The following is a 13,956-nucleotide window of genomic DNA, read 5'->3' as shown; positions in this document are numbered from 1 at the left end:
CTTGGTGACATTCATGTACCAATCAGTAAGAGAAGCTACAGAGCAGCGAATCCTATTTGGAGAGATCAGAGGACATTCTTCCTCATTAGCAGAGTCCATATCTACATGGCAGCCCATTAGCTGAGTCAGGAGTTTCTGCATCAGGTGTTTTATGCCTTCAGGATACAAATAAACCACAATCAAAATGTTAAGAGTCTATTTCTAAAGGAAAAAAAGAACTGCACTTTGCTAGATACAACCTGAGTTTGCAGCTTGTTCATGTTACACTCATGTGGATTCCCCAAACTAAACAAACCCATAAGGTAATCCAAAAGCTACAATGAAGGAAAGCCGAAGTTTAATCAGAATTATTCAAATTAAGCAAATCTGTACAAACCTGGTTTATTTTGCATAATTTCAAACACAGTCACTTAGTGGGAGACTATGCTTTGCAAGTAAAAGTCTCAGCTTCAGATTGTGGTTTAACCTTCAGCTAAAGACTCAAGTAACAGGACTGGGAAAAGCAGAGATGCTGAATATGCAAGCAAAGACAGGCGCAGTTGTGAATGGTACAGAAAGTCAAGAATAGGCTTTTATTGGGGGTACTGCCAAATCTGGAGTGCGCTCACATATGACTTATGTATATTTTATATGTCCCCTTCTGCAAGATCTCTCATATGCCTTCTTCTCTTCTTTGCCCACTCCCCTCTCTTGTAAAATAGATTCTCCTTTGTCCTCAAAGCAGCACCCAAAGTACAGAGCTGAGTACTTCCAAATTTCAAGGAAGCCATGCATTGTCATTCAATTCTCTTTTCTCTTTCATTCCAGTTCCAAATCAATTTTTAGGAATGAGCGCCAACAAAACCTACTGGATAAACTCAGTTGTGTCTCAAGGTGCTTCTGCACTGGGATTTCCATCAATGTTTTCCTTCCTCTTTAGCATCCTGTTGTATGCACTGCTGAAACAAAAGCGCCTGTGTTGGCTCGGTCATGTCATGAGAATGGATGAAGGCCGGATCCCAAAGGATCTCCTCTATGGAGAACTTGTGCAAGGAAAGCACCCTACAGGTAGACCACAGCTGCGATACAAGGACATCTGCAAGAGGGATCTGAAGGCCTTAGGAGTGGACCTCAACAGGTGGGAAACCCTGGCCTCTGAGCGGCCCGCTTGGAGGTAGGCTGTGCAGCATGGCCTTTCCCAGTTTGAAGAGACACTTGACCAACAGTCTGAGGCTAAGAGGCAAAGAAGGAAGGCCCATAGCCAGGGAGACAGACCAGGGACAGACTGCACTTGCTCCCAGTGTGGAAGGGATTGTCACTCCCGAATTGGCCTTTTCAGCCACACTAGACGTTGTTCCAGAACCACCTTTCAGAGCACGATACCATAGTCTTTTGAGACTGAAGGTTGCCAACAGAGAGCATCCTGTTGACTGTCCCCTCCCCCACCCACAAATCTGCTCCTGAGGACACCCAAACCCAAGTGTGGGAGGACATGCAGAAGTATGGAGAAAGAAGGGGAGAATGGGTAAAAGCACTCCTTCCACAAACCAAAGAAGCATTAAGGACAAAACATTGAGTTTTAATAAATTAATATTGTGAATTAAACCATTTTTGCCCGACCCACAGCTATACATTTGGTCCCTGTTGCGTATATGCAATATTGGGCAGAAATGGCTTAAATTGCTCTTTTTCATGCTTGCAGTTTTTCTAAAGTTATGGGCAAGTCATTGTACGGTGAAAAAGAGACAAGAAGCTTGCAGAATGCACGCAATTTTACTGCTAGGCATTTTATAAAAATGACCAAGTGCTGGTGTGCTGGCTGGTCAGTTCTTGATATTTAGGGGGCGGAAAAGCTTTGACAGCATTTTCAAGTCATGATATTCTACTTCTTAGAATAGCTGGGATTCTATCCACTACATAAATGCCTCAAAGTTAATGAAATAGTATGAACTTTTTCTCCTAAAGAAAAAATTTTCCAGTCTGTATGTTCTGAGATTAACAAATGGCCACTTGAAAGCTTTATATAAACAAGTTTTGTTTCAAATTGAAATGACATACAGAAAAAATGATGACATCTCCACCAGTGGTGTCACTAGGGTTTGCGTCACCCAGTGTGGGATGCCAGCGCGTCACCCCCCCATGCAGTGGGCGGGACAATACCCCAGGTGGTGGGCGTGGTGATGTACCAGCACTCCGCCCCCACTGGCTTTTTGGCTGAACCTTTTGATAGAACACAGATATTTCAATGTAGCTTGTTTCATTGCATTCTGCATGACATTACGCGTTGATTGCTATATAACATGATGGTATTATGCCTCCAAATTCTGATTTTAGTGATTTTGGTCACTAGTGGTGTCACCTCCATCCCGGGTGTCAACTTACTAACACATTATTGCAGCAGTTCTCAAACCTTTAGCACTGGGACCCACTTTTTAGAATGACAATCTGTCCAAGACCCATCAGAAGTGATCCTCCAAATCAGTAAGGTTTTCAGCCCTACCCAGTGTCCAGTTCAATTTAAGAACTTCTGTTTAAACCAGATCACTGTCAGGATCCACCTGACTTTGAAAGTCTCAAAAAGATTCACCTTATCAGCTGAAGCCTGTTTTTATCCTTTTTAGTGGGGGGAGGGGAAGGCTGCCTTCTGGAGCACTTGTTTAGCTCCAGGTGCATAGGATCAGGACCATTCTGGTAGCCTTGCACTCTCCTTCACCTGATCTTCCGCACCAGCCAAGGCACGTTTGCTTACTCGTGAGTAAACTCGACCATAAGCCTTAGTTTTGCTTTCCATAGGGCTCAACACATTCATCTGCTTGGAGGGAGGGACTTCCTTCTCAGGTGTTTTTGGGGCTACATTCATTGGATCAGGACCATTCTGGTGTCTTGGATTCCTCTCAGCCTGCCTTTTCCGACGGACTAAGGCATGTTCGCCTACTCATGAGTAAATGTGCAATACGGCTCGTTTTCACTTTCCATAGGGATCCATGCATTTTTTTGTTCTCCAGTCTTTTGGCCATAACTTTTCATAGAAAGGAGATATTTCACTCTGGTTTTTGCATTGCATTCCACTCAAAATTCAGCATCCAACAGTATATAATATGATGAGGTTACTCTTAACCACTGCTATTTTAGTGCGTCACCCAGTGTGGCCCGCACCCCCCACGCGACGCCACTGATCTCCACTGAACCAATCAAGTGAGACGAGTGTTTCTCAAACTGTGGATCGGGACCCACTAGGTGGGTCACGAGCCAATTTCAAGTGGGTCCCCTTTCATTTCAATATTTTATTTTTAATACATTAGATTTGATGCTACCATGCTATGTGACTGCATTTGGGGAAATGCTACAGACCTGTACTTTTAACAAGCTACTACGTATATTCTTTTAACAATGTTAGTAAATGGGAGTTACTCCTGCATAAGTGTGGGTAGGATTGCTGCCTATAATTGTTAAAAATTTTCCTGCTTGATGATGTCACTTCCAGTCATGACATCACTTCCAGTGGGTCCTGATAGATTCTCATTCTAAAAAGTGGGTGAACACAAGCTAAATGTGTGAGAACCACTGAGTTAGACTATTGTCTGGAGGCAAGGTTATTGAGGGGTGACAGGAGCCAGCATGATGACCTCTGTGGGGCGGATAAGGAACAGGGGGGATAAGATGGTGCACCCCCAACCTATCTCACATGGGTGAGAGACAAACAACCCTTCAAGTATGGCTGTGGCCAGGGCCTAGCACCAAGGCCAACATAGGAGGAGAACAGGTCTTTCAGAGGAGGGCCTGAGCTCTCCAGCCAGCACTTAGGGGGAAGTGGGGCAAAGGGGGGAGAGTAGGAGGAATCAGAAGGGAGGGGAATTAAGAGGGAAAAGGAGGCAGAAGGATCCGCTCATTATTCACAGGGCATATAAACACCTAAATGAGGCCTAAATGAGAATATTCGATTCTCTTCTGGAGGTCAGACAGGCCACTGAGTTCTGGGAGATTCAAGGGGCCAACCTAGTGAGGTCAAGAAGAAAACACCAGGGTGGAGAGCAACTCCCTTTCCAAGGGCATATACTGAAGCCTTGAAAGGCAGGGTTTGCCCAAGAGGGGTTGGAAAGGGGGATCCTTGGCAGGATAACAGGCACAGGAAAAGAAAAATCCACATGGATTTTGACTTCCTGAGGCCCCAGTGCTCCACGGCAGAAAAACGGACAACTTTATATACACATTGTTGAAAAAATGCTGAATTATCAGAACTAACAACAAAAAGCTCTAATATAGTATATTGGTGCTGATGTAGCTTATCAATTGAAAAAGCGTCTTCAAGTTATTATAATATTTACCTGGGCATTCTTTGGACCTCAATGATACAACAAAAGGAGTAACACCATCTTGAAGAACTTCTGAGAGACCTTTAAAAGTCAGGTCATGGTCTGTAACATTCACACCTAAGAGAAAGAGGAGCCAAAATTGTGCTGAAATATGTGTTGGAAATAACAGTATTTATCCTGAACAGTAACTAGTTTTATGGAAGAACCACTCTAAAGATGGGGGAGGGGGCAAGGGGGGCAAATCAGGATAATACTACCTGAAATAGGCAATTGGTAAGGCACATACCCAGAATCACTACCTTTTCATATAGCTTAACAACGATGTGGAATAAGGGCCCTGATGGCACTTCTCAAGGGGACAGATTCAGTTCAAGGACTGCCAATTGCTGATATGTTGAAGAGAGTGTTAGATGGGAAGACCCAGGACAACCTAGCAATTTGTTAGCAGTACATCTTGTCTGGCACTCAGTAATGTCTTAATCTAACGATCTCTAGGTCTAATAAATATAATAAGGCTTTCACAGTTTTTTCATTTTAATACGAGAAGTTATACCGAAGTTATAATAAGTACTCAAACTTTTTAAAAATTAAATTTATTAAAATCAGAGTGTTACCTAGAACAAGAGCTGCAGTAGGGATTTCACTGGACTTCATCCGACATGCCCATTCTGTTTTTTTCTCCTTGAAGTCTGAGTGAGATTGTCTCAAAAATCTTAACAAATTATCAAACAGTTTTTTATTTAGGTCCTCTTGCAGTTGCTATTCAAAAGATATGGACAGAACTTTCAATTAGAGAGCAGAGTGAAAGCACCTATCTGTCCTTCAGCATACTTTACACTGAAGTGAACAATACAAACACATTCATTAAGGAGCAATTCTGCTGCCAGCATGCTCTGCCCAGTCTGTTTGAAGGCAGCAGCTGGGTGGGGAAGATGGGAGGAACAATCCTGTTTAGAGCACACCCCTGGAGTAGAGTAATTAAAATAGGATTGCAGCAGCCACCTGCCTTATTCTCTAGTCCCATTGTTAGGTTGGGGGGGGGCAAAATCCCCAGGTGCCTGGAATATGACAAAACAAACTATATAGCGCAAAACAAATTTATTATAAATTTGTGTACCTCATTCTCAGCCACTGCTAGTTTTCCACTATAGCAGGGGTGCCCAAAACCTGGCCAGCAGGCCAGATGTGGCCTGCGGAGAGGCCTCTCCACCTGGCCCATAGACGAACCCTGTAATCCTCTGGAGGCAAGCTCTGCATGCAGCCTCCCTGGCCCTCAGAATGCCTTCTAAGGCTTCTGGGATGCCTTAGAAGATCACATCCATTTTTGTGTCAAAACTGGGCGTGATGTTTTAAGGCCTAAAAAGGCTTTTGGAGGGCCAGAGAGGCCTTCCCCAGCCCTCCGAAAGCCTTTTTAGGCCTTAAAACATCACTTCTGGTTTTGATGCAAAACCAGAAGTGACCTTCTAAGGTCTCCCAGAAGCCTTAGAAGGTGTTCTGAGGGCCAGGGAGGCTGGCCCTCGGAACACCTTCTGGAGGCGAGGGGGGCAGACCTCCCCTTGCCTCCCTGTAAAGAGGATGCAGGAGACAGCCTCAGGGGGGCAACCTCCATGGGCATAGGCTGCAGGAGAGTGCATTGGACTGGTATGTAAGATGTTTCACTAACCCTTTCTCTCCATTTTTTGAAAGTGCTTATGAACTGTTTTGAAGATTTCCCCCATATTAGAAAATGTTTATGAAGTGGTCTGAATTCATTCATTCGTATAAGTTCCATCTCTAATATATTCATTTATGTAAATTAATGCACATTTGAAATGTAAATTAATATTTTTTAATATTTTACTTTTTTAATATATTATTAAGATGATGTGGCCCTTCTCTTAAAATATTTGTGCACCCCTGCACTATAGATTTAATCTACTTTCAATGCACTTCTTTTACCCAAATGCAATGCCAGCTCTCAGGAGCCCTGCCCACTATCACGATTGCTTGCTCACAGCAGTGGCACTGGAGGGAGAGGTGAATCACTGCTGCTCCAAACCTCCTTCCTGTTTCCTCTCAGTGAGCAAACAGGAAGGAGGATTGGAGCAGTAGTGACTCATAGGAAGAAAAGGAATGGAGCACAGCAGGAAGCGGCTACTGGCAGGCAATGGATTAGAAAAGGTGAGGGAAAATGTGGGGTGCAGAACACCCAGTTCACAGCCTCCCCCAGTCTGCCATTCAAAGCAGCTGCCTCAAAATGGGTAGAGAGTTCCTACATGACAGAAGTCTTCTTGTAGTGTTACTGGATGTTTTGATCAAATGTTAAACATTCAGTGTTCAGAGAGAGATAGAGACAGGTGGAGGGGAAAAGTCCCCTGTGAAAGTTGGGGCAGGAAATCACAGTTCAGTATATGGCCAGACCAGGGAGTATCCTGCCCTCAGAAGAACAGAGGGAAACTCCCACCCTTTTCAGCAAACAAGCGCTACTGGGATTTCTGCCAACCCAGGAAGTCTGCAAAGGGGTGACTGGCAGTATGTGAGGAGGGATTCACATGGCCTGTGCCATTAAAAAAAAAACACCCTGGATTTCAGTGAACGTGTAGTCACAAATCCCACATTAGTTGAAACCCAAGGATGTGACTCATGGATGTATTTTCCCACAGAATAACTGCACATTTAGACTGGGCTTCAGAGAATCATGTGGAAGATTGTGACTGTGGAGACGAAGGTGCAGCTCCTGGTTATGGTAGCTTCCCTAGTATACCAGAATAGCTACGCTGAACAGAAGTAACTGTTGTTCAGGAACTATTCCATATTCCAGTAACTGTACGGAGAATTCACTTTCCCGATACTGAGTAAGAGAGTTGATTAATAAATTTGGGCACTGAGTTACTTTCTATTAAGAAACCAGTCAATAAACCTCTGCCTACTTTGACTAGAAATTAGATCAGCATGCCATGCTTCCAAGGGTTTTGTAGCAAAGTATTGAATAAGTGATTGAATGGCTCTCTGCTTTTATTGACAATCAATTTTGCCCCTTTGCAACAGCAGTGACTGGAGAGAAAAAACTCCCACACCTGTTAAATACTCTTTGGCTTTAGTGCTCTTAAAGACCCAGAAATGTTATCAATTTGGAATAGTGTCACCCTCTTTTTAGATTAAAATAAACAAAAACTACATTCATGTTTTGGAAGTATGTACATAGTTTAGCAGCATTTTATAAATCTTGCCATTAATATTTATATTTATCTGTGCCATTTCATTTATTTTTACATGTGTATTTTCTGTTAGAGTCAATATTAACAATCTAACAGCAAAAACATTTGGCTGTCACCCTATTATTAAGGGGTTTAATCAAGAAAAGACAAAGGAACTTATGAAATGCTAAAACCAAGTGCATTTTTCCAGGACTTCCAACTATGCCCATAAACAGTCGCAGAACTCCGCAGCCCTGCGCCTGGGGCAAAGCTCCATGACGGTGCCCCTCCGTGGGCTATCACCGCCCCCTTGAGCAGAAATCCCCCCCCCACTTACCAGAGGCTCACAGAGCTTCGCATGACCTACTTCCACTGCAGGGAAACCTCTGTGAGGTTCCCCAGCGCTATAAGCTATGCTTCCGACAAACCGGAAGCACAGTTTCCGCCCCCGTCAGGAGCCTCAGAGAGGCTTCCACGGGGCCCTAGAGGCATTTGCCCCAGGTCAGCCTATGGTAGGCACGCAACTGCCCATAAAAATTACTAATTCACTACCCTATCTACCCATATTCAGTGGTCAATGCAAGACAACCCTATGCATGTTCACTCTGAAGTCAATAAAAACTGCTTCTCTGAGTGACTTCTGAATAACTGCATAGTCACCACCGGAGAGGAAAGGGTTTCTCTAACTTATGTGGAGGGTTGTAAAACTGAAGTGGCCTCTTTTTGCTTTTTACTGCAGTTTGGAGGCACAAAGAGGCCTGCAGATGGGGTCATGGGCTCCCTCCAGAGAGTCATAGCAAACCCCAGGTAAGTTTTAGAAAAATTCTTTCCTCTGGATCCTTCTTCTACAAAGGATTGCTCAAAGTCTTGCTGCTTCACCTTCACATCACAAAGTAAAACCTGAACATTTTCACTGTGTCATTACACAGAACATTTTAAGCAAACTACCCCCAGCACAGACTTAAAATCAGTTTCATAGTTTGCACAAGCATCTTCACTCACCTCTGTTTCACATTTAACCTGTCTCCATAACAACTGACAAGTATCAAATCGTAGCCTACTGTCCTCCAAATCACTACTACCTTCGCTAAAATAGTCAGCTGGAAAAACAAGAGAGAAAAAATGATGGCAACTCTGTTCAATATTTATAAAAGAGCTTTCCTTGAGAAGGAAAACAAGAGATAATTTAAAAGTTTTATTTATTACCCCACCTCCAAAATAATTAACTGTATCCTTCTGCTAGAGAGTATAAATTGAGCATTACAGGTTGAACCTCATTATTCACGTGGGTTCAGTTCCAAGCAGTCAAGCAGATGGCAAAAAACACACTATAGCAAATCAATTTAAAAAACAAAGTTTCTTTGCTCCATTGATTTAAAAACAGCCTTGCTGACCTTTGTGATGTAAAATAAGAGTCATTAAGAAGACAATACATCAATCAGTCCTCCAAGCACTTAGAAAGGCACTTCACTCAGCCCCTCCCTTCACCAATGCAAAGTGATCACCTTTCTTTCATGTGCTCAGGGGGAAGGAAGGGGCCTACTGGAGAGAGGAGGACTGATGCATTGTCAGCCAGATGCCCCCCCCCATTAAGGAGGCTATTGTTAAAGGACAGTTTAGTTTTTTAAACTGATTTTAAAGGGGTGCATTTTTCCCCTTCTCCAGGGATCAGCACATTCCTTCTCATTTGCAGTGACCATTCGTGTTGAGTCAAATCCATGTATAAAAAGGCTGGACCTGTATACTGGTTACCAAGAGAAAGCTCTGGAGAAAACAAACCCCACAAAGAGGTATCCAAAAAGAGCAGACATTAACTGTTCCAGTTGTGTGTGTGTGTGTGTGTGTGAGAGAGAGAGAGAGAGAGAGAGAGAGAGAACTGGCAGCTACTGTTCTCTGTTTTTAACAAGTCAGTCTTACAATACAATCATAACTGTTTACTTAGAACTAAGTCCCACTGCATTCTGTGGGGCTTACTTGATAACTTTGCAGTTACAGTTAACTGTGCACTTCTCTGGTGAAGTAACTTCTTCAACACCTGCTTCAAGCCTATGATGATCACTGTCGATTCCTGTTTACTATGGAAAGCTGAGACTGAAACTGAATTTGATCTAGACTACACAGGAGACAGGAAGGTGAAAAGGCTGGATTAGAGTTGGATGAATGGGACTAGGAAGAAATAAATGGATGCACACAGAGGCCCTTCCACTCACACACAGAGACTGCCATGCGGCTTGAAAATGGATTTCTATAAAAAAAAAATCAGATTTCTCTAGTATTCTGCTTTTAAAAAGACAAAGGACCTAAGAGTCAATAATTCACAGAGCTGAAGCTGGAAGAGTGACAGTTTTTCAATATTGTTTCAATGCTGGAAAGAATGAAACTGTAAAGCACAGAATTCCATTAGCAAACACGCATACATACTAACCTGCTGAAGTTATCTTCCTCTTCTTAGAATTTGGCTTGAATACAAAGCAGCCCTAAAGAGTGGCAAGAAAAAGAGGAATATTGACACTACTGAACAGTTTATCCTGATTCTAGTTTGGCACAACCAACAGCAGAAGACACAATAAACAGTCATATCGAGTTAACATTTATTAATCTTACACAGGCTTGATGGCTACTATAATTTATTAATTCCAACTGAAATTGCTTCTCTACGCTTCACTTCTTTTTGCAATCTGAAATGTTGGTACAGTGATCGGCTTGGACTTCCTTCAGATTGAAGCATCATTCTCTATTCTGTTAGAAATGTTTCTAAGCTTTGCACAGGTTTCACTAAGTGATGTGTGTGTTATTGTAAGCAACCAGCATGCCAAACAAAACTGAAAACAACAAAAGGAATTTACATATAACAATTTTAGAACCAAGGTATGAATTCCACATTGACTTTTCGGGAGCTGGCACACAAATAAAATAATTATATTTAATATATTATTTAATGCTTGACAGAGAATAATTGACATTGTTTTATTTTAACCTAAGCAAGGGAGTTATTAAAAGGCGAAAGAAAAAACAAAGAGTTACTTAAATTCATAGGCTTAATCGGGTTAAAACAAAAAAAAATTATTTAAATACTATTTTCTTCATTTACATACATTTACCATATATACATATGTAATTTACATTTGCGTATATATTTACCAGCTAGAAAGCAAGTATTCACAAGTAAAATTGGAACACACAACAAACCTTCACATGCAACACCTGTGTTGTTATGTTCATGGTTTCAAAAATCAGCACAGGCAAACAAAGCTATGAGATCTAGCTTGTTGATTTTTTTTTAACTTTCTGTGGTCTTTTTGCAAGGGTGGTGAAGGTATTTGGTAGCCATGTGTGACACTCCCATCTTCTTATTGACTTCTTCAATGACAACAATAGATCAACTGCATGTAAGTTTAAAGTTTTGGGAGGGGCCGGGAAGTGAGATATTTGCTGCAGGGAAGACTGCCTCACTAGCAAGGAAGCAGGCATGCTGCTGCTAACACCTGCTCTCATCAATGTGTGGTCCCACAGTGGAGTCTTATAATAGGAGAGCACACAGCCTCCAAAGCATCTAACATAATCGTTTCCAAATTGTGCACCACAGTGAACTCACGGGGTGCCATGCAGGATGTCCCCAGCGGCCTCTTTGTCCTCCCAGGCAACACCATCTTAAATCATGTGATTCTCATGAGATCTTCTACAATCCAAGATGGCAGCACACACCTTCCTGGCTCTCCTGGACGCTGCCATTGTTGACCATGTAAGATCTTGAGTGATCCATGATAGTAGCGCCCAGGAGAGCTGGGCAGAAAAGGCCATTGTGAAAGAAAGGTGTCATGAAAACAGTAAGTTTGGGAACTGCTGAAATAATAGGAAAAGAAAAACTAAAACAACTGAACTGAGACACAAGTTTAGAGCATTTTTTTTCTTTCCTGCTTAATGCTTTAAGACTTGTTCAGAGAACAAAAAACCTTAAACTGATCACAGATGTCCTTATTATAAGAGACAAAGTTTTGAGAGTTATAGGCTCAATGTGGATAGGTCTAGGGTACTGTGTTGATCATTATTACCCTGCACATGCCCGATCTTGTATGATCTTGGAAGCTGAACAGGGTCAGGTCTGGTTAGTACTTGGATGGGAGACCGCCTGGGAATACCGAGTGCTGTAGGCTTATACCATAGTCTTTCAAGACTGAAGGTTGCCAACCATTTTTTATTAGTTATGCCATAAATAAACTATATTTGAAAAAATCCTGTGATATTGACAGAATTGCACTCCATGCATCACTGGATGTGATAACTGGGAGGAACATCATATTTTCTCACATACAAAATACTGAAATTTTAGTGCTCAAAAATTAAATATCTATTCCAAAAGTGAAGCATAACTATAAAGGAAAACATGGAGACTAACACGGTATGTTACAAAAGAGTCTATCCCCCTAGTTAACATTTTTACACAAGGCACAAAACAGAACTGTACCCTAAATCATCTTTATTTACCAAAACTTCTGAAGAACAACTGGCATCAGCAATGAATGAGCACTAAACGAGCACTTTCAGAGTAATTTGCTTTCTAGTACATCTTATGGCTGAAGAGACCTTAACAGCTTCTTATCTAAAAGTTTGAAAATAAAGTTTTAATTGTACTATTCTTTGGTTGTTGATAATAATTGCACTTTATATTTTATTCATATTTTTGTATTTTTTTGTTTGTTTCCTCTGTGTTGTACACTGCTTTGTGCGTCTGCGGGTTATAAGTCATTTAAATAAATAAATAAATAACCTTGTTAAGACAAGAAATTTTCAAATCATGGGCTGCATCTCAAGTTAATTCCATCTAATTCTCAACAGCTTGGAGATGTTGTCAATGATCAACATTCACACACATCCCTTCCTCAGTCACTGACTAGATCAGGGGTGACAAACTCATTTCATACAGAGGGCCAAATAGCATTCATGATGCCTGCTAAGGGCCAGAAGTGATGTCATTAGGCAGGAAGTGATGCCATTAAACAGTTCATGACCAAAAATAAGCACTTTTTCTCACTTAGGAACTCATTAACTGCAAATGACAGAAAAGAAAATACACAAAACTTGATCATATTTCAAGATATGGAAGAGCCCAATTTTCATGTGGGCTGCCCTTTCAGTAGTAACTCCTTAGTACTACTCAGCAGCTGAGAGCCTGAGGGCCGGATAAAAAGCTTCCATGAGCCGCATCAGGCCCCGGGTCTTATGTTTGACACCCCTGGACTAGATCTTAGAGGAGCAAATTTAGCTCTCTACAAATGTCCTTCCTTGTGGAATACATGAAGTGGCCGCCAAGAAGGTGTGTGCTAAAGCATATGGCAGTTTAAATTGACAATCACTGATTAGTTTCATTCAGATGTCAGCTTCTAGAACAACCGTTCCCAGCCTTTATGGACCACCGAGGAAAAAACTGGAATTGTCATAGAGTACATGCAACTCCCCACCCCCTGCGCATAAAATTAAATTTGGTACTCCATGGTAGCTCGGTGAGACACTGAAAATGCTGGCTGTGACTGCGGACAGTCTGTTCTCTGCCCTCTCCTGCCCACTATCCACGGGGAAAGTGTCTTGCTAAGCCAGTGCTACCCCACAGATCACAAGAGAGATGGAGAATGGATTGCTCCCAATTTGCCTTTTCCTTGTGTGTTTGTGTGTCCCTTTTCCTTGTGTGCATCCTGCAGGGGAGTTTTGGCCTCCAGTTTTAGGGCAAAGGAACATTTGTTCTCTTGCCTTGGGGCCAACCCTTGCTGGCCTGGTGGGTGTACCCGAACCTTGAATGTCACAGGTGCAAGTCTGCATGGTCTGTGAAGGAATGCTCACTCAGTGAGATGCTGGAAGTAGAAACCCTGGGGAGCTGGGACTGCAGTCCTGTCCACTCTTTCCTGGGAGTAAGCTCCATTGACTTTAATGGGACTTACTTCTGAGTAGGAATGCATAGGATTGGGCTGTGAGATTTCCATCCTAGCCACATTTACCCAGGAGTAAGCCCCATTGACTATAATGGGACTTACTTCTGAGTAGACAAGCATAGGCTTGGGCTCCCCAGGACAGTAGAAGAAGGTGGACAGCGGGAGGTGATGCTCCGACAGCAGCACATGTAATAGGGGAAAAGGAATGCAAGGAGCTGCTTTCAGCAACTAGCACGCGCACGTGCAACTTCACGGGCAACAAATGCGCGGGGCCTCAGCGCGGAAAACACACAGCGCGACACGCAACCAAGCGCGTGAACTGAGAGACTGCGCCACTCCCTTCCTTGCGTTCCACTCACCTTGGACACCGAGCACGTGCTCATGGCTGCGGCTCGAGCCCGGCCAACGCCACCCACCCCCACCACCACAGCTCGCGAACGGAACCAAGCAGCCCACGCCTCTCTGCGCGCGCATGCGCAATCCCAGGATCCAACTACCCCACTACCACTGCCTTCTTCCCTTCCGCCCCCCCAGCAAAATGGTATGATCCAGTCCGGCTTGCTC

The 13,956-nt window shown here is 42.9% G+C and overlaps 1 protein-coding gene across 2 annotated transcripts in view; it reads right to left on the bottom strand.

The window, feature by feature from the left end:
- Positions 1 to 13,845, bottom strand: part of ORC3 (origin recognition complex subunit 3) — a 52,297-nt gene extending 38,452 nt beyond the window's left edge. Inside the window, exons 1-6 of one of the 2 annotated variants that reach the window (XM_066612583.1) lie at positions 13,752 to 13,845; positions 9,894 to 9,945; positions 8,471 to 8,568; positions 4,907 to 5,051; positions 4,305 to 4,409; positions 1 to 155 (exon numbers count right to left, since the gene is read on the bottom strand). In XM_066612583.1, the coding sequence (XP_066468680.1) occupies positions 1 to 155; positions 4,305 to 4,409; positions 4,907 to 5,051; positions 8,471 to 8,568; positions 9,894 to 9,945; positions 13,752 to 13,775 (579 nt within the window). In that variant the 5' untranslated portion in view covers positions 13,776 to 13,845. Of the gene's footprint in view, positions 156 to 4,304; positions 4,410 to 4,906; positions 5,052 to 8,470; positions 8,569 to 9,442; positions 9,566 to 9,893; positions 9,946 to 13,751 lie in introns of those variants that run through there. The other variant, XM_066612591.1, reaches the window with a different exon arrangement.
- Positions 13,846 to 13,956: the final 111 nt, after the last annotated feature.

The sequence above is a fragment of the Tiliqua scincoides genome, chromosome 1, assembly GCF_035046505.1.
Source record: "Tiliqua scincoides isolate rTilSci1 chromosome 1, rTilSci1.hap2, whole genome shotgun sequence".
NCBI lineage: Eukaryota > Metazoa > Chordata > Lepidosauria > Squamata > Scincidae > Tiliqua > Tiliqua scincoides.
Note: the sequence above shows the minus strand (reverse complement) of the source record. Positions and strands in the feature narration are given on the sequence as shown.